General features: G+C 41.0%; 1 protein-coding gene across 1 annotated transcript in view; it reads left to right on the plus strand.

Annotated features, from left to right (window-relative positions):
• The window catches only part of Unc13c (unc-13 homolog C), a 438787-nt gene that overhangs the window by 220724 nt on the left and 192457 nt on the right, over positions 1–25606 (plus strand). Inside the window, exons 13-16 of the mRNA XM_003471882.5 lie at positions 1673–1829; positions 13092–13160; positions 14528–14617; positions 21202–21330. Of these exons, the coding sequence (XP_003471930.2) occupies positions 1673–1829; positions 13092–13160; positions 14528–14617; positions 21202–21330 (445 nt within the window). The remainder of the gene's footprint in view (positions 1–1672; positions 1830–13091; positions 13161–14527; positions 14618–21201; positions 21331–25606) is intronic.

Here is a 25606-nt window from a genome sequence, read left to right on the forward strand (position 1 = left end):
CATTTGTCTGGGTGGTGCACTTTATCAGAACACCTAGCCCTGTGCTTGGCCTGGCTCTCCTGATCTGCCACCAACAAGGAAAGGACTTTCTGGTATATAATCTGTCCTTGTTTTGCTCCCAGATCTTCACAACTCACTCCCCAGGCTGTGGCATACAATACTCGGCACCTTCCTTGCACTCCGCTGTTCCTTTTCTATAACTTTCTTATAGAAAGAACTTTCTTATAAGAAGAATTGTATTAAAAATATTGCATAACTGATTCCCCCACTAGTGTGTTAGTAGATTCTCTGGACCCAAAGCCTAACACAGTATTGGCCACTTAGACACTTTTCATAAACATTTGTTGAGCCAACTTCTGGAGACACTGGACTCATTTGGGGAGCTTTTTTCCTCTTTTTTTTTGTGGTGGTACTGCAAAAAAAAGTACCAAAAATCATAGTTAATACACAGTGAGTAATGGGAGATTACACTGGCCAGATGGCTTTAATATTTTAAAAAATGGATCAAGAGTTAAATCATTGTAAATACTTAGAATCAATTCTAGTCTAAATAACTATTATAACCACTATTGAGCTCTAAATTGAAGTTATTTTTAAAAGAAAAATTTGAAGCTTGTGGAATTTTAATTTCATTGGTTTTCAAAGTTTTCTATGGCTATTAATAGTAGCATTAATGACAGTATGTAGCCAAGATTGTATTAAACCAAGTAATTCAACATTGTATTTATCCATACGTATTTCCCTATATTATCCATCAATTTCCATGTGTAACAAGTAAATTATTTGTAAAACCTCTCATTTTGGTTCTGATATATTTCTCTGGGGTCCCAAAGTTATAATTTCTTAAAGTGTTTTCATTTTCAATGTATTTATATTTCAAATATTGAGTCATACACAAGGAATATTGTAGCTTACTTGTTGTATGTTTTATCTTCTGCTCTTATCTTAAGCCTTGCTTTCAATTTCCAAATCTTTTATCATTGTACAAATGAAATGAGTTTACTTGAAAGTGAAGGAATGGAACAGGTGGATGCTTGTGATGATTATAGATGATAGCATTCTTCGAGGTTTAAAAGAAATGGTCTTACAGCATAATGGAGCCTCTCCTCACTATTCCTCTGATTGTCTAATTAAATCCAGTGTGTAGTAAAGTGCTCCAGGGACAGAGCTGCTTGAACAACCAATTCCTGTCTGAGAAGAACTCTTAAACCCAGCTCCAGTCAGAGGGGAAGTTGCAAATTCAATATATGTGATGGGTGGGCCCCTCACTACTTCAGCCAGAGCAGAATACAAGCACACAGGCCACTTTTTCTGCAACCTAGCAGCTTGGGAACTGAATGAGCGAGGGACAGGGGGGTTCTCGGGCCATATCCCCTCCCACAGTGTTCCAGATCCCTGGAAGTTGCTCCCTCCTTGTGAGCCTGAAACCTCACCCCTCACAGTGCAAATGATTCCCACACAACACAAGCAAGTCACTCAAGCTGGTCTCACTTGTAAATGAAAAATGTTCACAAGGTGGAAACTGTTTTCTTCCTTAACCAGAGATTGTGGGCATTTCCTCTCCTTTTCCTGGACACAGGTGAGGATGACTATCCTGTGATGTGAGAGATGTGCTAACAGCTGAGTTGCTCACTTTCTGTCCTAAAAGCACTTGATGCTTTCTGTCTTGCAGGCACTTTTCATGCCTGTCCTCCAAGTACATGTGTGCTGGCGTGCCCGCCGTCATGAGCACCTTGCTGGCCAACATAAATGCCTTCTACGCACACACAACAGTGTCTACAAATGTGCAGGTTTCCGCCTCTGATCGATTTGCCGCCACCAACTTTGGTGTAAGTATAAACTTCATTTTTTTTATTGTCTTTGTTTTCTGGTGTTAGTGAATGATAGCAATGCTTCATATATGCTAGGCAGAATCTCTGCTTCTCGAGCTATATAGCCTGCACTCGTATAATTATTTTTAACTTTACGCTTCCTAGTCACTTATGGGACTTATATTTTCAAGGAGCTTTGGACTCCAGATTACCTTGGAGGAGACACATCTCAGGCAACATCTCTTAAAAAAGAACTGCACATCAAAGTGCATTTGAAATACTCTTAGCAAAATAACTTTGATAATCAGCAGAAATCTTCATTAGGTTTAATCTCCATATCTAGAGTGACCTTTTCTGGTGGTGGAAACATTGTTTCCTAAGAGAATATTGGGATTTATGATAAATTCTTCATGTAGATGAGCAGAGATCCATCATTTCAGATTCAGTGCCCTGGTAACTATGAGCCTGGCTGCGCCTTTGGCGCCATTTGCCTTCCCATTGATAATGGTACTGGTTTCCTGTGGTCCTGAAGGATAACAGCCCAGCTGGTACAGAAGAAGCCTAAGACAATTGCCTGTACCTAACTAAAGCTGCCTACCTGAAAGATCAAAGACATCGAGAACACATTTACTCCCAAGGAGTCTTGAAAGGTTATCGCTTGCACCCATTGCTGAAACTCATTCTGCAACAAAAATTGCAAGGTGCAATAAAAACTGAAATCGAAAACTTTGTTAATAGGACACAAATAAAGAGTGATACCAATGAAACAGTAAGAAACTAAAGTAGCAGTGGGGATGGAGAAGTGCCGATTGCAGAGATTTTCAGGCCATAGATTCAGCAGCCCAGCATTTCTGTGTCATTGGGGACAAGGCAGGAAAGGACAGAGGCACCTGGGGTGACTGCCAGCCTTCTTCTATGGCAGCATGATAGGCAGCAGTGTTGTTAGTATCTCTATAAGTTTTATGTTTCTGGCTGTCTGTTTGTCTGTCTGTCCATCTCTCCCTGCTCCCCATTTCATGGAGGAAAGTAAGATCTCTTGTAGCAACATGGCTTCCAGGACACTGCTGTGCCTCCACATTGGTTCCCTGGGTAGATCTTATTACTCACTGTGGAGTGTGTGTCATGTAATGGATGAGCACACCAAGGGAAAGATGAAGCCTAGTTAGGGAAAAATGTGCTGGGTGTTTACTCCTCCTCATCTAAGAGACAGAATTTGTGTGAGCTGAACAGGAACTAAAGAAAAAGTCATCACTGCTCAATAACCAATCAGAGAAAACCTCCCAGAGCAACTCTGAGGCATGTCAGGGGTTTGTGTTTCTGTTGTAACTTAGTGACTCAGTTCAGTCATTTAAACTGTTTCTCATCTGTTTCCTGAAGATCATAACTCTCACTCTACAGTTTCTCAAACTTAAGATAAAGATCAAAGGAGATTAAAACTCAGGAAACCGGTTTGCGAAGGTTCAAAGTCCTGACATTATACAAAGTGTGAGAGTATGTTCCTCTTGCCCTGCTTTCAGCCTGCCAGCCCCAGCCAGTGAGTCTTTGAGACAGAGCCCTTCTGGTGTGACCAGCGTATGGCTCAGCAAAATACCATTAGGACCAAAGACCAGGCCAGAGAAGAGTTTGATTTTAGGAACCTTGTCTTGCAAGTCTGCTTATAATGCACAGCATTCTATGTAAGGAGACTGTTTTGGTTCCAACATTCTGCAGAGAACAAGCCATCATGGGGATTCTGGGCCCTTTCCACATCTGAGAAAGAAGTCGTGGCTACCTGATTAATTCACCATCAAAGTTACTGGGGAAAATGTGATAGCATGTTCCTTTATTTCACACTGATTGAGAGAGGAGAGAGCAGATTGATTTCAGTGCATTTCAAGTTTCAGTGGCAATACAATTGTCATAAATTCACTACATAAATCAAACAATTCCTTGTAGCATTGGGTCAACAACAGTTTGCATTGTCTCTTAACTATCACTGATAACGATGATTGCTGAACCACTGAGTGTAACACCTGCCTCCTCTACCTTAGAGCCCCAAGTTATTACCTGACTGCTGAAACTGATGCCATTCCTCAGCCCGAGACAGCGGTACAGTCCCTTCCATGTCCTTCTAGAGGTCTGGACCAGATGTGTCATGACTGCAGTACATGTGTACCAGTGGAGAAAGCTTCTTCCCCTAAGATGATTCTCAAAAAAAAAGCTCAAGAAAAACTAGTCACTATGTTGGGAAAGGAATAGCATAGGCCAACTGTCAGGACAGAGTTCAGATAGTATGAGAATAGAAAGGGTCCCACTAGGGCCTTCACTGCCCAGTGCAGCACTGAGTAGAACCTCAATTTTTGTGAATGAATAAAACTAAGGTTCTTTTGTTCAGTAAAATAGAATACAACTGTTCTAAAGCCAGAGTTGTAAAGGAGAGTTCATAAAACTGAGCAATGCCTATTATATGATGAATGGAAAAGCAGCACAATTCTAGAATCTCACTCCAGCTCGAAGACACACTTACAAACATACATATACACAGCTGTACACACACACACACAAATACACATATGTGCATGTATCCACACATAGATTTAGGAAGAAATACTGGAAGGAAACATGGTAAGATGAAGTGATGCAGCCACTGCTAGAATTGATTAAAGCTTATATTTTACCAGTACATTTTAATATTTGACCTTATAATAAAAATTTTCAATATTAAATTTGTACTATCCAGGCATGGTAGTACTTGAACCCAGTACTTGAGAAGCTGAGGCAGGAGAATCACTGCAACTTTGAGGCCAGCCAGGGCCATATAGAGAGTTCAAGGCCAGCCTGAACTACATAGCAAGACCTTGTCTCAAAAAGCCAAAAAAAGTACTAATTTTATAAGAATAATCTGTAAAATGTGAAATTGGGCTAAAGAATAGCCTACTCTCTGAGGGAACTTGAATGAGAAAGGAGAAAGCAAGATTGAGTAAAAGAAAGGTTTTGCCATGGAAAGGGAATCTGCTTTTGCTCTGTAACTGGGTATGAAATTTTCATTATTGAATATGGCAAATCAAACATATTTATAGGTCAGTAGGAAAGGGACAAGTTGCAAGGGAGGGCTGTGCATTTGCTAGGAGGACAGGAGGGGCATGTCCCCAGAGGGAGAGGACAGAGCATCCTCCACAGGACACCACAGGACCAGCTCTGTTACGACGTATGTGAGGAGACATGCTGTGAGCCAAGGAGAAAAGAGCCAGCCTTACACTGGAGCCCACTCAAGAAGATGCCTCTTTCCCCACTTCCAGGCAGCTGCCTGAGAACACAGGAAAGTGCAACTGCAAAGCAAGGACTGTGGAAGCTTTTGCAAAACTGCAGGGGGAAACCTGTGGTCAAGCTGGAGGTTGTAGCTTGCGTTTGGACCAGGCTTCCATGCTCTTGGGGGGCTCAAGTTGTAGGAGATCACTATGGATGTCACTAGGGTGAGCATGGGACAGAGGACAAGCTGTGAAAAAACAAGCACTGTGCCTAAGGGTCCTGAGGGCTTGTAGTGAGCATCGCACATTTAGCTGACACTTGCAGGGAAAGCTGGCACTCCAGAGCAGCTCTGGGAATGGTGTGTCAGAGGAATGAGAGCGACGGAGTGTTATACAAGCTGCCCCCCAAAGTGGACCAGTGGAGATTTATGACATATAAACTGACAGTGCTGGACATCAAAGCCCTGTGCTTTAGAGACAGTTTAGTAGCGCATCATGGTATAATATTGTTTGGAGTCAAAAGAATCTTATTGGAGAAAACACCTTCATGAGAGCTGGAAAGACTCACAGTGGATGAGGGGCTGGGAAGAGAACCATGCAGGAGTATGGCCAGCATTTCAGTTTGTAAGATGACCTTAGAAAATTTATTGAGCAAATTATCTTAAGGCATAAACATCAGATAAATTATTAGTGATCTGGGTGTGGCAGTCCAGGTCTATAATCCCAGCTCTCAGGAGGCTGAGGCAGGTGGCTTCCCCAAATTTGGAGGCCAGCCTGGGCTACATAGTGAGTTCAAGGCCAGGCTGAACTACATAGTTAAATCCTGTCTCAAAATAATGAATAAATTATTAATAAAGCTGACATTCATTTAGCTCTGTTTTTCCTTGAGATTATATACTCTTTTTGGCACAGTCAATGTTGGACAAAAACAAAGATGCTAGTCAGCATTTCTATCCTTCTGTGTATTCTTTTTCTTTGTCCAGTTGGCCTCACAATACATATTTATATGATAATTCACATAAATTACTATGGCAGGTAATAGAAGTATTGAAAGTTGAATGTTAACATTACTCTTTAAGGCTTTTACTCCAATGAGTTATTTGCACGCATATGTAAAAGCAACCATGAATCATTCTTTTTTTTAATTTTATTTTATTTAAAGAAAAGGAAACAAAGGAATACATGGAGATAAAAAAGGGTAGAAATAATATAAACTTACAGAAAAACGAACAGTAAGAAATTGCTGCTTGATAAGTTACACATTGTCATCTTAGAAATAGCTGTTCATGTTATAGAATTAAAGTATTTAGAATGACATTTATAAAGTGACACTACAAACCCTTCTGCTCTATGATCGAACAAGAGCTCAGTAATATGGTTATCAGTCCTACACATTTGTTTTACATCTCAAAGAGGGTAAGATTAAACATATCAAAACAGAACAAAGCAGTTAAAAAAACAATTTAAAGAAATACAGATTTCGCAGCAAGCCCACTGGAGATCTTCATTGTCTATCTAATTGTCTCTAGTTTCTTACAAATAATTGTCCCTATCTTCACCCACCTTATATACTTATTGTATATTATAGAACTAATCAAATCATTGGAGGCTTTTTAGGTCCTCAAGTTCCAAATTAGGGAAGACAATAGTAACTATCATCGCATGTCTCATTCTCTTTGTGATAGCTGTCCCCATCTCTACATATGCTGAAATTGAACTCAAGAAACCAGTCCAATGTCATTCTAATCAGAGAACAATAGTATTGCTAGAATTTCTGTCATAATGCTACAAAATTAGCCTCGGGTTTCTTAGCGTCTCTTCCTCAGAGTATCTGTTCATTACATCTTGCATTATATAATCTGTTCCCGTAAATAATTAAAAAGAAGAAAAAAAACCCATGTGTGAATTTCTACATATATATATCTATCCTCTCTGTATTATAGGGAATACCAAGTCATAGCAAGACAGCAAAATAATTTCCTAGCAAAACATGCAATGGATAAGACATATAAGACCACAATATAGATGATCTTCCATAGTTACTATGTTTTCTCTTGTTATTTTCAGTAGATTTGACCACCACACTGGCTTATTATAGTTAAATATAGTATCACCTATTTTTATAAAAACTTAACTTTGACAGCATTGTAGGATTTGAGAGCTGTTACTAATTAATACCAGTATGGATATCCTTTACATCTTGTCATCCTCAGAGTAGTTGCCTCTACTTTTAGGGTTGATACTAACAAGCATACCAATTTCAAATAAAATCAGCCATGGCCAACCCATAGTCTTATGATTCAGATTCAATTAAGATCAGTCACAGTAAGACAATGTAAGTATTGTAGGATTTCAGTTTAAGTTAATAGGAAAGTAAGGATAGTTACCATGGTATAACCTGCTATTTTTGGGTCAAGACGTCTGTGTCCTCAAATCTGACATGAGTGGACAGACCAGTATATATTAAATTCAAACTAAATATGTCAATAAGATTACTATGTCTTTTAAATCCTTATACACCATTAACAATGACCTCTGCCTTTTTCTTTTTTTATAGAGTTTCAGCTCTGTCTATACTAAAGACTATATCTTGCCGTCTCTACCTCATGTGTGCTACTCCACTTTTCTGCTATAATTTGTCCACCTTATTTCCTCATTCCACTGTCTGCCCCGTTCACTGAGGCCTCTCTGCCACTGTTGCTGGAATCCTGGTATCTCTTCTCTCTTTCTCTGTAATGTCCTTCAGCACTCTCTGTAGGGTTGGATTGGTGGCCATGAACTCCTACAGTTCCTCCTTGTCTTGAAAATATCTTATTTCTCCATTAATTTTGAGAGAGAGTTTTGACGGGTATATGAGCTTCGGTTGCATATCATTTTCTTTCAGGACTTAGAATATTTCTCCCCACTCCCTTCTTGACTTAAGAGTTTGTGTTGATAAGTCTGCTGTTATTTTGATAGTTTTCCCATTGTAGGTAATCTGCATCTTTTCTTTGGTTGCTTTTAATATTCTGTTCTTTTGGTGGATTTCTGGAATCTTTATTATTATATGTCTAGGTGTAGATCTGTTTTGGTTTTAGGTAGTTGGTGTTCTGTATGCCTCTTTTATCTGGATATCATTTCTTTTTGCTAAATATGGGAAATTTTGCTTTAATATATCTGTGAATATTCTTTGTATTTCATTTTTGGTTGCTCCTGCTTCCTCACTCACATTCTTTATTCTTAAGTTATGTATCTTTTTGTCATCTTCTAATTTTTGAATTGCTTCTTTCTGGTTCCTTGTTATTTTTAAGAGGCTTTTTCTTTCACGATCATACGCCATAAATCTCTCTTCAAGTTTCAGAAGGCTGTCTTTAGTTTCTGTCAAGGCATTTTGCCAGTGTTCAATGGAGTTTTTAGTTTCCTGGTATTCTCTTTGGATCTGTTTCATGCATTATAAGTTATGTTTAAATTCTTCTTCAGAAGTTTCTCTTTCTTTTCTGATTTCCTCAGTTCTTCCATCTGTGTTCTCTTGGGCAGGGCTTGTCATTTCTTTAATTAATCTCTTTATATCTTGTCTCACTTGAATCAGAAGTACAGCTTTAAATTCTTCTATGAGATCATGAAGGTACTTTTTAATTTCGGCTGATGCTGTGTCGAGCAATGGATGGTTACTGTGCTTGTTCTCTTCAGTGTTTACTTCTCCTGGGCTTATTTTCTCATGTTGGGCAGCTGGAGATTTTTTTTTAATTTTTATCTCTTGTCATGTTTCTTGTCAGGTTTCTTTCAGACTGTCCTGGGGTTCTCTGGCCCTCTCCAAATTGCTTGGGGCCTTTCAGAAGCTTGCTGACTTGAGTTTTTGCTGTCCTCCCCAATTTGCTGTTATCTGGGGTAGGCAGGGATGCAGGGACAATGCAGGCTAGCCTCCAGCCTCTGTGCCAGTCAATCCGTAAATTAGGCTGTACCTTCTGGATGTCACTGAGTTGTGACTATTTTGTATCTGCTTGTTGGGCCCCAAGCAGAGGCTTGGTTTAGCCCCAGTAGCTCCTGCTGGTTCTCTTTGTACCAGAAGCCAGCTGATTAATGTCACTATGGCACAGGGTCCTGCCCAAATCCCAGCTGTTCTCTTCCAGACCCCTCTGTGACAGGAGCACCAGAACAGCAGAACTGCCCAAATTCAAGATGTCTCCCACTAGTTCTCTGTATGACACTGAAGCCAACACGTACTCAGGCTCCGCCCAATTTCAAGATGCCTTCCACCAGCCCTCCCTACAGGGGGACTCAGTGATGCCACCAAGCTGTAGGTTCTGCCCAACTGTAAAATGGCTGCCACCAGACTCTGTGATATTGATGTCCCCATGGTGGCAGGCACTGCCCAGTTCCAAGACGTTCTCTGGCCAACCCCAGCAGCCGCGGGGTCCCCAGTACTCACCAGGGTCCACGCCGCCCACCTTTCCCGTGCTCCCGGCACAGCGCGGAACGGTCAGGAATCTGCACTGCGTGCACTCCCGGCACGGCGCGGAATGGTGAGGAATCCGCACAGCGTGCACTCCCAGCACGGCGCGGAACCCATGAATCACTCTTAACATGTAAGAGGTCTCAGAGGAGTTTACACAGAACTGGCGAATGCTTTGGGATGAAAGAGGAACAAAGTCCCAAACAAAGTCTTTCCTGGGACTCAGCTTGACAGAGGAATGATGATCAGATTTTCAAGTTCAAAGTCCAGTGGAAAAACTAGCAAAGGCCTCAGAAGACAGTTGAGTAAGGACAAAAGAAGTAAAGGTGTAAAGTAAGTTCAAGAAAGTACACATAAGGCAGCCAGCCTGGGCAGGGAGGATAACAGATGAAGGCCAAGGAGAGGTGGGGTTGCTAGATAGATACCAGTGGTGCTACTGGTCAGTGAGAGCCTCTATGGTGGGTGAGATGTGTGGATGAATTCCTGAAGCCAAAGATGGGATGGATTTCCGGTGAAAGAAGACCATGCCATTGAGTTAGTGTGGCTGTGAGGTGGCATGTGTGTAATAGGGGTTCAGTTGGAGTAACAGAAATCATTCTTGCAACTTCAAGCAGAGAGAAGCTTAACCTAAGAGTCAATTTCACAGCATCATGTGAAGCACTGCAGGAGGCTCCTGCCATAAATATCCAAGTACCCCAGTGAAACTGATATGCGAAAGGAAAGATCAGCTTTCTCCTGTAGGGAAGGCAGGGAGCCAACAGGCTGCTCTGACTGTCTGCGCAGAGCCCCTTCAGGCCCACTGAGCTATGAGGAGAGAGGAAAACCAGTGCCCTTCAGAAAGATATCCAGGGGTTTCAACACTGGCAAGAGACTTTCAGAAATGAGCGACGTATGTGAAAGAGTAGAGGGTTACATTTTCCAAAGTTTAGTCAGGCTAGGAGATGCAGAGGTTGACTTAGTGAGCACAACTGCATCAGGAAAGGAGTGGGCGGGAGAAGCAATGGTGCGCAGAGGCGTTGTACCCACAGTCCCTGGGTGCTGGAAGCTTCCTGAGCCTGAAGTTCAGGGGTGGCACCTGCCTCTCCCAGGCCATGGCTTGATCCTGCTCATCAGCTGGTTCTGTGTGGCCCATCAGCTAAGAATGCTCTTTACATTTTTACATGTTGAAAAAAAATTCAAAGATTATTATTTTGTGTTGCAAGAAAATGATACACAATTTGAATTTCAGTGTCTGTAAATAGAGCTGCTTTGGAAAGCAGTTGTGCCTGTGTGTTTACATGCTGTCTATAATAGCTGTCCTATGAATTCCAGAGCAGAGTGGTTGGGATGCAGTTGGTAAAGTCAGTGAAGCTACTTTCCAGGCCTTTTAGACAGTGTGCTGACCTAGCCTCAGTATTCTCATCAATTAATGAAACTTCAGTTTTGAGTGAATGATTACACTTAGCATTGCCACAATCATGATTGATCGCTGCTTACTGATAGACCCCTCCACTGCCAAGACAGGCCACACTGATCTGGGATGTGGTCCAGGGAACGTGTAACTGTCCTGTGTTTCTCCTCACTGTGTTTCTCCTCACTTCAGCCCCCTGTCCTGCACAAGCAAGCCCACTAGTTACAGAGAGAGTGGGAAGTCAGGTCTATTCATGTCTCAGCTGTCCCTGATGTTTAAGAGAATCTCTGGAAATTTAAGAAAATCTCTGAAAAGCGCACTTTTCATTGCACATCATTCGATAATGTTTGGAATCTTTGCCAAACTCAGCAGTTCCCTCCAATTTCGTTTTCCTTGAATGAGAATTTCCCAGATGGGCCCTGAAAACCTGAGCAGGTCCCAGATGTGAGATGCATGTTAACCACAGGAGGAAAAACTCAGGTAACATGTAAACACCCTTGGTTACCTGAGACTCTTGCATGGAGCCACAGTCAGGAGGATTCAGGACTGATTGTGGGAGAGTGAGGCTGGACAGTGGCAGGGCACAGCATGTTTTCCGGATGATTTAGTTTTTCCCATTACAGACCTGGAATAGGCTCCATCTTCCTATCTGAATTGAGGATGAGAAAAGAGGAAAAGTACAGAAGGCAAAAGCAGAAAAGATCAAAAGCTCTACTTAACAAAGAATCTGCAACAAACTCTTGAAGAGTAGAATCCCATTGCCCAATAGAAACAATTCTTTAGGTCCTGTTAATAATATTCAGTTCACTCTATTAAGATCAATAAATTAAGGGATGTCAATTATATGTCCCAAAAACCCATCTCCTATGTGAAAATACTAGGAAACTATTTTGTCAGTGTCTTCCAGAATGTAATTTGGTATTTCTAGAGATTTAATGTAGCAGAAATTTTTTTTCAATTAATCCTATTCATGTCTTAATTTCCCATCACTGGGACAAAAGGCTTGACATCCCCAATTTAAAGTGGGACAGGTTTAATTTAGCTCACAGTATAGTGGGACTCGGTCCATGGTCGGCTGCTCCAAGGCAGAAACATCACAGAGTAAGGGTGTGGTGAAACAGAGCTATTCACCTCATGGACTTCTAAAGGCAAAGCTAGAGAAGAATGCCACAGAGGAAGGGTGTGGGAAAGCAGGGAGCCAACAGGCTGCTCTGACTGCGCAGAGCCCCTTCAGGCCCACCGAGCTGTGAGGAGAGAGGAAAACCAGTGCCCTTCAGAAAGATATCCAGGGGTTTCAACACTGGCAAGAGACTCAGAAATGAGCGACGTGTGAGAAAGAGTAGAGGGTTACATTTTCCAAAGTTTCCAAAGGGTTACAAGTTTCCAAAGTAACTTAGATCCCGCACCTCCAGGATTCACCTGGACATACACAACCAGGGCACTCTGCTAGGCACCTATTAATCCAGTGAGGTGGATACGTCAAGATTGATGGCCGCAATAGTCCCGTTTCTAAAAGTTTTCTTGATAAGAAAACTAACTCTCAGAGTAATGGAATGTCTATCTGGAGGTCTGCATGTGTGGTTTGCCTGTCTCTGCCTTACTTGTGTTTAATTCACACAATTTCAACGTTTGCCTGTTAGCAAAATGTCTTACTCTTACCACCTCCCAACACACCTATCAAGAGGACCACCTAGCCTGTCATAGCATCCGAGGAGCAGCCACTACCTGGAGAGCTTGATATTTAGACTCCTTTAACAACAAGACATAAGCTTCCTCTGCAGGCAGTCAGTCCCTTTAGATGATGAACTTCATATTTGCCTCCAAAAGGAAATTGTGTTTGATATACAGCTACAGCTGATCTCACTTCACAGGTGCAGTCTCCGGTTCTGCGGTGTGTGTCCTGGGTGGGCGAGGCTGGTGTGCTGTATCCTTGCTCACTGGCACTGCACCCTTCTGAGTGTGCGGTGAGGACGCATCTGCTGGGGCGTAGCCTGCAGAATGCTATGCTCTGGGCACCTTTCTTCTTCATTATGTGATGCAGTGTGACAGAGCAGGAAGAGATAGATTTAGTTTAGAGAAAACTGAGTAGTTCTTGATCTTGGTCAAGTTCCTGACATCTTCAGTCCTTCCTTTCTCTAAAGTGGGAATGATGACTAATATAAATAATTGTGAGGATTAAATTTAGAGTGGCATTTAATTCTACCCTCCTATTTTGTGTTTTCTTGGAACAGAGGGAAAAATTCATAAAACTACTGGACCAGTTGCATAACTCTCTACGGATTGACCTGTCAAAATATCGGGTATGTGCAGAATCTCGTCCTGAAGGTAAACTGCTGTGCTTGCTCCATGTGATTCGTTGTCATCGTGTAACCCTAACCACTGCTTACAGGAAATGTGACTGTGCCGGTTTCACATCCTGCCACACTGCAGCTCCTTGTGCCCTTTTCTCTCCTGTCCACTGCTTTGCCCCTTTAAACTACAACCCTAGCACTCCCTGTGTGTGTACTGCTCTACCGTCATAACTGTTTAATCATTATGAATTCTCTCCTCCTCTATCAGTATAAGCTGTCCAGAGTTCATTGGCCACAATTCTATTCCACAACCAGGTGAAACGCATGCACCTATACAAACACACATTCATATATGTGGAATGCGTGTGCAAATAAACACCAGTTTAGTTACCAAGTGGCTTAGTTACAAAAAATTCACTTACACATTTTAATTACAAAATTACTAGTGATAACTACAGATACTCATGGGTATCTTACCTCCTGAACAGTTTACCCTAAATATATGCTCTGCATTTATGTTTAATTGGTCTCTTATGACATGCCTAATTGAGTATTTCTGGAAATTGTAAGTCAGGCTTTATCCAGCTCACAATTCATCTTGGAACTGGGGCCACCATCCTGGGCAGAGTCACCATGCCAGGCAATGGCAAGGCTATTTGGGAGCACAAAGGGGCATGAGCCCAGGGCTCACTGTCACGTAGATTCCCACCATGTCCTAGAAACGTCTGGAAGCCACTTATCTTTCCAGATGACTCTTTGCAAAGTCAGGCTGAAAGAAAATTAGTAGAAGAAATTTCTCAGTATTAAAACTGCTTCTCCATTCAAAAATTTCGTAATTATACCTTCCCTTTCCTGCAAAATGATGAACATCTGTATTTTTAAATAGTTCTTCTCACCAAATCTCTAAAAGAAACTTTTTGTTGAAATTTACAGTACTTCCGAAGAGACTGTTTAGAACAATCTTACATCTTTCTTTTAAAAGTTTCTTTTTGACTGAAAGTAAATGTATTGCATGAACAATGTTCAAAGTACTTTTGAAAGTAAAAGCCCCTGTCTTCAGAAAATCACAAAATATATGCCACCCTCTCTTCCTTTTGTGGAGGAACTATTTTATGAGCAAGAATTATCATAACATCTCAATAACATGGTTTTGTGCATCTTTATCGAATAGTGAGGATGAATCAATACTTTCCAAAACAAAGAAGAGTACATATTTCCATGTCTTTTGTTTTTTACGTAAGATATTTTAGGAACACTTTAGGGATTTTTAAAAAATGTTATGTGTTTGCTTGCTTCTGTTTCATTACTAGCTAGTTTTAGTCCCCACCACCACCACCACTGGAAATTTTACCCATTTTCCATTTTCTGTTTACCAGGAAAACTTTCCCGCCAGCAACAGTGAGAGGCTGCAGGACCTGAAGTCCACAGTGGACCTGCTCACCAGCATCGCCTTCTTCAGGATGAAGGTATTGGCCATCCACTTCCTGTCACTGTCTGGGTGACTTCAGGACACGTCCCTGGTCAGTGTGGCTCAGTGCCAGTCATAAGTCTGAGCCAAGAGACTGTTCCACCCAAACAGCATCAAGGAAAAGCTATCTTTGATTCGTGGCTCAAATGTGGTTTGAAATTCAGTTTATCTCAGAGCTCTCAGTGAATATGGAACATTAAAAAAAAAATCCCAAAGAGAGATAAATGGAAATGGAGTTCACTTGTTTCAACTCTAACTTAGATGTCTGGCTTACTGTTGTAGGAGAGTAGCTGACTTATTTTCCCAGAGACAGGCACTTCTGTTTTCAGCCATGGCATTGCATATATAGCAACATATTGATCACAAAATCCATTGGTGTAATTGGATATTAACTACCAAACTATTAAAGCATGTCTTCTTAGATCCATCTCCTCTGCTGTAATAGCAGGGTCTTTAAAATCATAATTTTGACCACTGTTTCAATTAGGGGAAGTCTTTCCAAATACAGCTTGCCAGGCTACCCGTTAAATACTTTCACTCCTGGAAAAAGAAGTGGTGATGCTTTTACAGAAAGTTGTGGGACAGAAAAAAAATGGTTTTATTTTCTTTTTAGCTATCAATGATTTTTTCACCAAAGGATTAAAAATGGTGTTTTAGAATATCACAGACAGAAAACAAAAGCACACTATATCAGTGACCAGCACTGCCTTGGAGCTGGACAAGCCCTGTGATGCCCACTATGGCCTCTTGGTTAGGATTGGTTTCAGAGGGTGTAGGGTGACAGTGAGACAGGAGGTGGCCAGGAGGGACCCAGAGGCCTCCTGGTTCTGCCAGGGAGGGACTTGGAGGAGAGCAGGGCAGCCGCAGTGTGAGCCCTGCCAGGCCCAGGCCTGGTGCCACCATCTGAGGAAATGCTGGGTCCCAGGCCTGCGCTTCCATAGCCACCCACACCATCAGCAGCTGACTTTGCTTCTTAATTCCCTGAAAACAAAATAACAAAAACAGGGCTGAGAGGAGATCCTCCTCAGGTTCCCACCCGCACACCCTGTACCACCCCATCTTGCTCCTGCCCTGTATGTCCAGCCTCCTGGCCTGTCACCTTCCCCGCCCCACGTACCTCCACAGAGAACATACTGTGCATTCCCTGCCTGTCCTCCCACCCTTCCTATTGGAATGCAGTTGTATCCTGTGTTAGCCTTAATTTTATTTCTCTAAATTAACAATTTTGTTCACCTTTACTTGAACTGATTTTCTATCTGAATATCTCCTTTCATGAAGAATCTATGGAAATGTTTTCTTATTTTCTTATTGTTGAGCTTTTGATTTTTTGATTCAAGGACAAAATTTTATGTATTTATTAAATACATAATGTTTTGAAATATGAACCCAGTGGAAATGACTAAACCTAGCTAATTCAGCATATTCATTACCTTGTGGAGTTACCATTCCTGGGTGAGAAGAGTTACAATCTGACACTCTTTGAGAATACAGTATCCTTGAGTTTTGAGAGTTCTTTAAGTGTTATGGACACAGGTTTTTTTAATCAGATACTCCATTTTCTAATATTTTCTTCCTGCCTAGGCTTTGTCCTTCCATTCCCATGAGCATATTTGACATAATTTGTTACTTATCAATTTTTCCATTTATGGATATTGCTTTTAGCTAAACCAAAATCAGTTTCTCCTCTTTCTCCTAAGCTCTACTTTTTTCCACTAATTGTTTGTTTAGTACTGGGCGTAGACCCCAGGGCCTGTCCACTGAGATACATCCCCAGTCATTTTTTTAATTTTAAGATAGAGCCTCTCTAATTTGTTAAGATGCCCGGGGTGAGCTCAAATTTATAATTCCTGTCCCCCAGCCTACCAGAGTGTGTGCCCCCATGGCCACTTTATTTTACCTTTTCTGTTTAGGCCAGTGCTCCACTTAGGGTTTTGGTGGATTTTATTCAATAAAATGTAAAATAGGAATCACGGATATTTTTGCATATTTATGCATAATTGTTCCAGTGCCATCTATTGAAAAGATTTTCTTCATTGAACTGCTTTTGTATTAACATAAAAAATCAATTAACTGTATATTTTGTGTCTACTTAAGAGCTCTCTATACTGTTCAATTTTCTGTACTCCCACATCTATCATGCCATCTTGATTACTGTAGCTTTATACCAAATCTTAAAACTATAAAGTGCGGGTTCTCATTTTTTTCTTCTTTGTCACCATGGTTTAGGAGATGTTAGTTCTTATCCTGGTTGTGATGGAGAGTGCATGACGTCTGGGTCAACCTGAAGAGAATAGACATTTTAGCAATGTTAAATCGTCAGACCCACCTGGATTTTTGAATCTTCTGTAATCAGAGTTTTATACCACCAGTTCACCAAAAATAATTTTGATAAGGTCACTGATAGTGATCACTTGGACAGCTGTGGTGGCCAGTTCTGGATGCCCCCTTTATAACACCCTGCAGAGTTTAAAACATTCCATATCTCCTTCCTCAGGGAACTGCCTTCCTCCTGAGACTTCCAGGATGTCCCCTCTCTGATTTCCTCCTGTCTCGTTTCTTTGTGAACCTTCCTCTTTGTGTCCTTTCCTGTGCCTGATATCATGGGGTTAGAGTTACATTCTTCTCGGACCTGTTTGCTCGTCTTGTCTCTATCCACCCTCATCTGGTATTTTCTGAAATCCTTTTTAAGCTTTTTATAATTTCCCAATTTATACCTTAAACTAAGGCATCTCTTACTGCAGATTCATTTGTCATAACAGCAACTGGGAAGTGACTTTCCTTCCTTTGACCTCCCCATTTTACACTGTCCTAACTGAGTCCTGACCTCCCAGCCACAGGCTTCCCTTCAAGTTAGAGGCCACCAGCATTGGCCCAGTTGCCAGGCCAGCCAGAATGCTCTCTTCCTTCTGTACCAGTCTTCCACATGGCCAGCAAATCTCAGAGGCTTTTCCTGCTGTAGCTACCCACACTTAGCTTCCTTCTAAGCACTTGAGGTCCTGGCCCTGTGGTCCAAGTCTTCTCTTCTTATTATGAGGAGTGATGCTCTAAACTTGGGAGGCCAGTGTCTCTTTGATATTCTGAATTATTTCTTTAAATGCCCTAAAGGGGAAGGGCTGGGTTCTGTGGTAGACTGACTTTTGGTTTTCTGTGTGATCTCCACACAGTTCTCCCTAATTTACATTCCCCCCAACAGCATCTAAGAGTGCCTTTTGCTCTGCCTCCTCCCAGTATTTATGTCATTTTTCCCCTTTTCAATAATATCTTTCTGACTCCTGAGGTGCTGTTTCATGTAGTTTTGACTTACATTTTCTCAATGGCTAACAATATTGGCTATTTTTTCACATATTTAGCCATTGGTGCTTCTTTTGAGAAGTAACCAGATGATTTGCCCATTTTAATTTGATTTTTTGGCTTTTTGTCAAACTTCTGAGCTTCCTTGGATATTAATCTTCTGTTGGATGAAGGCTTATATATATTTTATATCATTCTGTAGCTGTGATTTTTTTTTTCTGTTCAGTACTTCTTTGGCTATGGGAAAATCCTTAGACTGATGGAATTCGATTGTCGATTTTTGCTTTTGTGATCTTAGCCAAAACATCATTGCGTATACAGATGTCCTACTATATTTGCCCCATAGTTTTAGGCCTTATATGTAGGCCTTTGGTCTGTGTTTAACTGGTTCTTGTAGAAAGTGAGAAACAGGGGTCAAGTTTACTTTGCATGCCTGTGTAATCGCATGTTTCCAGCACCACTTACTGACGTGTATGTTCTGGGCATCTCAGCTGAGCTCAGCTGGCCTGTGGTGCACGGGCTCACAACTGGCACTTCTGTTCTATTGCCAAGTTTCCACCTTGGTTTTGATACCAATACCACGCTGTCTTGGTGACAGTTTCCTATGGAAAGTCTTGCACTCAGACACTGTGATGCCTGATGTTTTGGAGTTTTCCTCAAGGTTTATTTGGCTATTCCACCTTTTGTGCTTGTACATCAATTTTAAGGCTGTTTATTTGAGTTCTGTGAAGAATAAAATTGGTACTTTGATAAGCACTGGGTTGAATCTTTAAATTGCACTTAGCAATATGGAAACTTTTATATAAATTCTTCCAATCTGTGAACCCAAAAAGTCTTTCTATTTTTGTGTTCTTTTGTCAGTGTTTTTCAGTTGTCATTGTAGAGACACTTCCTTGGTTAAATTTACTACTAAGTGTTTTGTTTTTCTGTAGCTACTATAAGTGGAATTGCTTTTATAACTTCTTTCTCAAAAAGTCCATTACTGATGTATAGAAAAGCTACAGACTTGTATTTTTATTTTTTCTTGCTATTTGGCTGAATTTATCAGTTCTAACAGTCTTTCGGTAGAGTCTTAAGCTTTTGTATATTTAGTCATGTCACTGCAAACAGGAAAATATGACCTCTTCCCTTCCTAGTTGTATGCCTTCCATTTATTTTCTTTGCTTAGTTGCTCTAGCTGAAATTTCAGTACTAAGTTAAATAAGAATAATAAAAATGGACATCCTTATCTCCTTTCAGATCTTCTTTCAGATCTTCAAATGGCTAAGCATGGTGGTATACAGATGTAATTCTTTATGAGAGAATTTTCATTATTAATTAAATATAGTTTCTAGTTAATAGTCTGTTCAGCTTTTCTGTGTCTTATGATTTAATTTTGATAGGTTATTTGTCTAGAAATGCACTCATTTCTTCAAGGTTTTCCAGGTTATTGGCTTAGAGCTATTCACAATACTCCCCAAAGCCTCTTGGTTTTATTGTTGTCAGTTGTAATGTCTCACTTTTCATCTCTAAATTTTGGTCATAAGGGTCAGTTTTCTTATTTACCTTGGTTAGGCTAGGTAAAGATTTGTTCGTTTTGACTATCTTTTCAGAAAATCAACACTTTATTTCATTAATTCTTTGGATATGTTTTAGTTTCTATTTTTTATTTTTATTCTGCTCTTTTTATCTATGCTTCTACTAATTTTGGGTCTGGATTTACTGTAGGCATATCTTGCTATAACTTTCCCTCTTAGTACTTTTCCATTTCATCCCATAGGTTCAAGAAATTTTAAATTTCCCCTTTCATTTTTTAATGGCCCATTGTTTAACTTTCAAATTTTGTACAATTTCTAAAATTTACTTCTTTTTTGATTTTCCAGTTTTATTCCATTATAGTCAATAACATCCATAAAAATCATTTTGGTCTTTTTAAGCCTGACTTTCTTACTTCATCTATGACCTGTCTGGAAGCATGCTCTGAGTACAGTGAGATGCATGTGTTTTCTGCATCTGTTGGGTAGAATATTCTGTAAATGTCTCTTGGGGCCACCTGGTTTACAGTGTAGTTCAGCTGACCTTTTTGTATGAATGATCTACCCTTTGAGGAAAGTGGAGTGTTGGAATCCTTGAATATTATTATATTGTAGCCTGTCTCTCCATTTAGATACAATTTCTGTTTATAAAAGTGATGTTCAAGTGTTGGATCACATATATTAGCAATTTTTAGATCTTGACTTGATCCCTCAATCACTATACAGAGACCTTTTTGTCTCTTTTAAAGTTTTTATCTTCATGTATATTTTATTGGGTACAAATGCAGGTTCTTCTGTCTGCTTTTGGTTTCATTTCTGTGTGTTTATTGATGAAGCAAGTTTTTATAGGCAGCAAGTCATTGATCTTGTTTTATCCATTCAGCCAAATATAAATCCTTTAATCAGATAGTTTCATTCATTTACATTCGACATTTGTATTGATGTGTAAGACTGGCGATTGTTTTTACTACTTTTCTTCTATTTATCATGATTATCCTTTGTTCTTCTACTCTTGTTGTCTTTGTGTTGGGGTGGTATTTCTGATCCATAAGATTGTTTTCTTTTTCTTCTTTGTATGTTCATCTTCCAGTGAGTTTTACACTTTTCATGTTTTCTTGATGATGGTTGTTTTCTTCTCCCTTATGCATCATGTGTGTGAGGCCATTCTGGTGGGGAAGATTTAAGGGGTCTCTTTTAAAAGTAATCAAGTTAGGCCACTTTGCCCTTCTGCCCAGAGTGTCCCAATCTTTCCATCTGAGTCAGAGCCAAGGTCTTCAGAGAGCCCCACTGGGCCTCCGCGTCTCCATTCTCCTCACGCTCCTCCTCAGACTCCCTCCGCTGACACTGTTCCCTGCACCGTTCCTACTTCCCAAAACATTTCCTGTCTTGGGTCAACATGAACCACATAACACAGTTGATTACCTACCTTACTACCTTCAGAAATTTAAACCTGGGAAAAAAGTTTTCTCTATTTTGTTTACTGAATATCACTGTTATCTGACACATAGTGACAAATATTCGTTGAATGAGTGAATGGAGCCAAATGAATGCATGATGTTGTTACTGGTCCCTTGTGGTGTTTCTCTTTGAATGTTCACAACTAAGAACATTTTCAAGAAAATGTTACATCAAAAAGGCATGATGACTACTTGTATACTGGCTATGTATAAATGTTTCCTTCATGTAGACGATAAACTAAAAGCATCGTTGGATGCTGTTTGGGATTTTGACAAGGCTGCAGTCTTCCCATGTGCTGAAGGGTCCAATCTGTCTGCAGGTTCTGGAGCTGCAGAGCCCACCTCGGGCCAGCATGGTTGTGAAGGACTGCGTCCGTGCCTGCCTGGACTCCACCTACAAATACATTTTCGACAACTGCCACGAGCTCTATTGCCAGCTCATAGACCCGGTGAGAGAGATGTGCATTTTCTGATCACTGCTTTTCTGTTCCTAATGTTTGTTTCCAAAATTTATAGTGATGCTAAACAGGAAACTATGCCTATTTACTTTCATGTTTAACTATAGGCTTGCGCATTTTCATAATCTTTGGTCACATTTGGGCATCGTTTTCATATATGTGAACTAACTCACTTTAACTTTATGCAGTAAAGGCAGATATTGCTATGCAGGATTTTCATGTCAGACATCAGCTTTGTGAGAAGTAAGCAATTCTGCAGGGTCACACAGTGGGTGAGTGGCAGATATGGGACCAGATGAGAGTACAGCCACTCCTGTTCCCTGAACTTAATGTTTCCCTTACATTTCACCTCATGAAAGAGACAGACGGATACACTTTTTTATGGAACAAGATGGTTAAATTATTGTAATGTACATTTTTATTAAGAAATATTTCAAAATATAGAAAAACATAAGAGGTAGTCAATTGTGTATATGCTCCCCATCTAGATAACCAAATGTTTGCATTTAGACATATTGTTCTTTTTGGTATTGTGCAAAGGCTCTAATGTTAGACATAGAATGGCATTTCACTGTGTGCTGTTTCAAAATGTCAGTGCACTTCCTTGCAGAGATGAGTGGAGTTGTTGTACTAGGCAGCTGGACACCCTTTCAGACAAACCCAGTGAGCTTAGGTCTTATCTTCTGTGATTACCTATGGTTTTTTCCTTTATATCTTGAAGAAATTAAGTCACATTTTTTCTTCTTTTTAATTTGTAGTTTTGTTAGTTTATGTTTGCATTACGTAATGATTATATTTTTCATAAGGCATTGATCCATGTGTATAACCCATCTCAGTTCTTTTTTCATCCCCTTCTCCCCTTCCCCTTCCCTCCATTTATTGGTCCCCTTCCCTTTTACAAAAGATCTATCTCCTTACTTTCCATTCTTTCCTTTTGCTGTTTATTTATATTTTGGGTTTCCATATAAGAGAAGCCATGAATATTTAAACTTGTGTTTGTGATTTATTTATTTCACCTAACATTATAATCTCAAAGTGCATCTGTTTTCCTACAGATGACTCAAGTTTATCCTTCCTTTTGGAAGATTAGCACTCTGTTGAGTGTAAAATTATCTGTTAATATTTTGCTGATTTTGTTTTGCGGGACTCCTTGAATTTTACTTAATTTTCAGAAAATTCTAGAATATGTTCTGGATATTCTCCTCTGTAGGCTATGTAATATTTATATCTCACTTCCCTCTTCATAGCATGCCTTGTATTTTTGCATTGGAGGTTTTAGTGCACACTTTGCTATGCGTTGCCACTGCCTCTGTAAACCGGTGTTTGGGGTTGGCTGTGGACGCTGTCTGATGCCCTCTCCCCCTCTCCCCTGCACGTGCATGACCGTGTGTTATCCACAGGAGCTTCTGATCACATGGGCAAGGTGAATTCTAGAGACAATTTAGGTGAAAACAGTAGTGCTCTTTCCCCACAGCCCTGAAGATAGATGTCATGTATCATTACCCCTTTCTGGGGCCACTGATTTCTTTGCATAATAGGAGAAACAATTAATGTTGGAAGTTGGGATTGCACAAGCAAAACAAAACATAACCACAAAGTTTTAATTTTTATTATCTGTGCTCACGGCTCCGGTCCAAGAACCAGATTCTCTGGGGCTCCTGAGCATTAAAGTGACAGGTGCTTTGCCATTGGCTTGCTTTCTTGTGGCTTCCTTTTGTCCTTACCAGCACTTCCTCCCTAAAGAATTATTCCACATTTTTAACATCTTTGTCTTTATTTTACCTAAAGGGTAAAATCCAAACTTCTTATTATATAAAGCAAAGAGGCCACAGTGGTAGGTGAGGGACATGGGTCACTGGGTAGAAATTATTAAAGGTCACCTGGGTAGAAATTATTAAAGAGTCAGGAGGTTCTGGCTGAGGGTCGCCTGATAGGGTTCTTGCCGACGGCAGCGCAGGGTGAGCAGATCCATCCAGGCAAAAGAGAGGGAGAAAACTCTCTCTGTTATCAGAGGAAGAGAGATTTGGGCTGCATGGACATAGCCAGATTTTCGTTAAAACTAGGCAATATGGAGACTAATGTAGGTGCCTCAAAGTTGAGGCCCAGTTACACAGAAGGCTCAGGGGTCTGAGCAGAGCTGGCAGGAGAGAATCTCCATCACCCTGGCCTATTAGTCCACAGCCAGTGAATGAAGCAAACTGCCAAAGCAAACTGGTTCCCTAACTCAGTGTCTTACAGGACAAACACAATCATAAGAGTAAACCAATTAAGCAGTTTATCTCTATAAGAAAGCCTTGAAGCATGTCCTATAAATCAAACATACCCCTAACAAAATGTAAACAAATTGTAGCGTATCCCCATCCATCAAATGTAGATTCGTATTTTCTAACTTATCTTCAAAAGTGGTTTTTACGTAATTTTCTACTGAATGGTTTTCTTGTTAGGTAGATAGATATGCAGTCTTGTCAGTGGAGGCCCTGTGTGGAGCTAAGCCCTGCTTGTGAGGGACTTTTCTATTGGCACTCTAGAGGAGACGCTTCAGGGTCTGAGTGATAGGGAGGGCCAGTGCTCCACAGAGCCCCTCGGGGTTAGTTTAGGAGCCATTCCTGTGACAAGGATCATTCCCCACCACTGATAGCCACTCCCTTCTCCTGCTAGCTCATGGTCCTGTTTCATGTCACACAACCAGCCTGTCTCCAATTTCTAATGGTTTTACCTACAAAATTAGCATCTTGACCTCAGATGCGTGCAGAATCCACCTGTGCTGCCACCACCTGCTGCTTCCTGGCATCATGAAGTCTCTTCCTCATGGCTCTCCATGCTTTCTCCAGTCATAAATCTCATGGAATGATTCATGGGCCTCATGTTCATGACAGACGCCTATCCTCACACACCTCTGTGGCCTGGGTCCTGTCCCCTGCAGACCTGACTAGCTGGCCCTCTCCATGTAGGGCTCTCTGCTGACCCACAGCACAGTGCAGCATGAACAGACTGTCCTGTGCCTCAGCGATAGCCCTGCCTATGCTGGTGCTTCATGCAGGTGCAAAACAGGGCCTGCTGGCTCACAGTGAGCAAACAGACAGACCTAGATTCACCTCGAACCACACAAAAGAACTTCAGGTGTGTGGGTCCTTTAGAAGTGAGACAGGAAGGTGCACCACTCCTGGTGGACTGTGTTGCCCTGCCACGTGTGGCAGGTCCTGGGCATGAGACTCAGGAGGAAGAGATAGATGGCAGCCACCTCCCAGCCCCGGACTGCAGTCTTCCCACTCTCTGCTCTGCAATGATGGTAATGGGCACATGTCCCAGAAGGATGGCTGCTGGTAAAGAAGGGTCACCCTGGCAGCTACAGTCTTTGGATATTCTTTTTTATTTTTTGTACTCAGAATCAAACTCAGAACCTTGTGCTTGCCAGGTGGGCACTGTGCCACTGAGTTACATTCCCAGTCCAGTCTTTGGATATTCTTAAGAAATTATCCCTAACTGTGTAAAGTCACTGACAGTAGAGATTTGTCTGTTACCACATAAACTGGCTTATTTTGACTAGTTTACCTTCAAATTCATTCCCACCTGCCATACAAACTATTGAAGATATAACCATGTTTGTTCTACTTGTACCTCTTGATTGGCTCCCCATTCCCTCACAACGTGAACTCCAAACTCTTCACCATTGCCAAAGGGACCCATGAGCCCTGACTCTCTTCCCTTCCTGCCCATCTCCACCTGGCTCTGTCTGCTGGAGCACCCTATGCTCTGTAATGTCTCGGCTGCACTGTCTCCACCTGTCTAGAAGACTCATCCTAGGGAACGCCAGTGCAGGAAGCCCTAGTGACCTTTCCTGGCTGCATTAGTGCTCAGCTCCCTCTCCATGTATCCCCTGACAGTACCCGATATCATCTGTTTCACCTGTCTTCCACTAGTCTATGAAGTTTGTCTTTGATTTTCCACTACACAGGAGTGCACCTAACTCAGAATGGAGGTGATGAGTAAACTAATTATCTAATAAAACAAACTTTATAAAAACAGCATTACCATGATTAGTCATATATAGTCTCCTTCAAAGACATGATTCAAAACCTAGGGTCAAAAAGATGATCTCTGATATCAAAATCCCTGAGATGAAGCCCCAGTTCTATTGCTTAGTTGTATGGCCTTGGATGAAATACTTAGACTCTTTATGCCTCAGTATCAAGAAAGTTTCCATATTCATCCCACTTCTGTGTTATCTGAGTTCCCTCTAGATGGTACAATCCCTGGAGCCAAAAAT

The sequence above is a fragment of the Cavia porcellus genome, unplaced genomic scaffold (assembly GCF_034190915.1).
Source record: "Cavia porcellus strain 051 isolate PalLab524CR breed Dunkin Hartley unplaced genomic scaffold, mCavPor4.1 scaffold_1, whole genome shotgun sequence".
Classification (NCBI taxonomy): domain Eukaryota; kingdom Metazoa; phylum Chordata; class Mammalia; order Rodentia; family Caviidae; genus Cavia; species Cavia porcellus.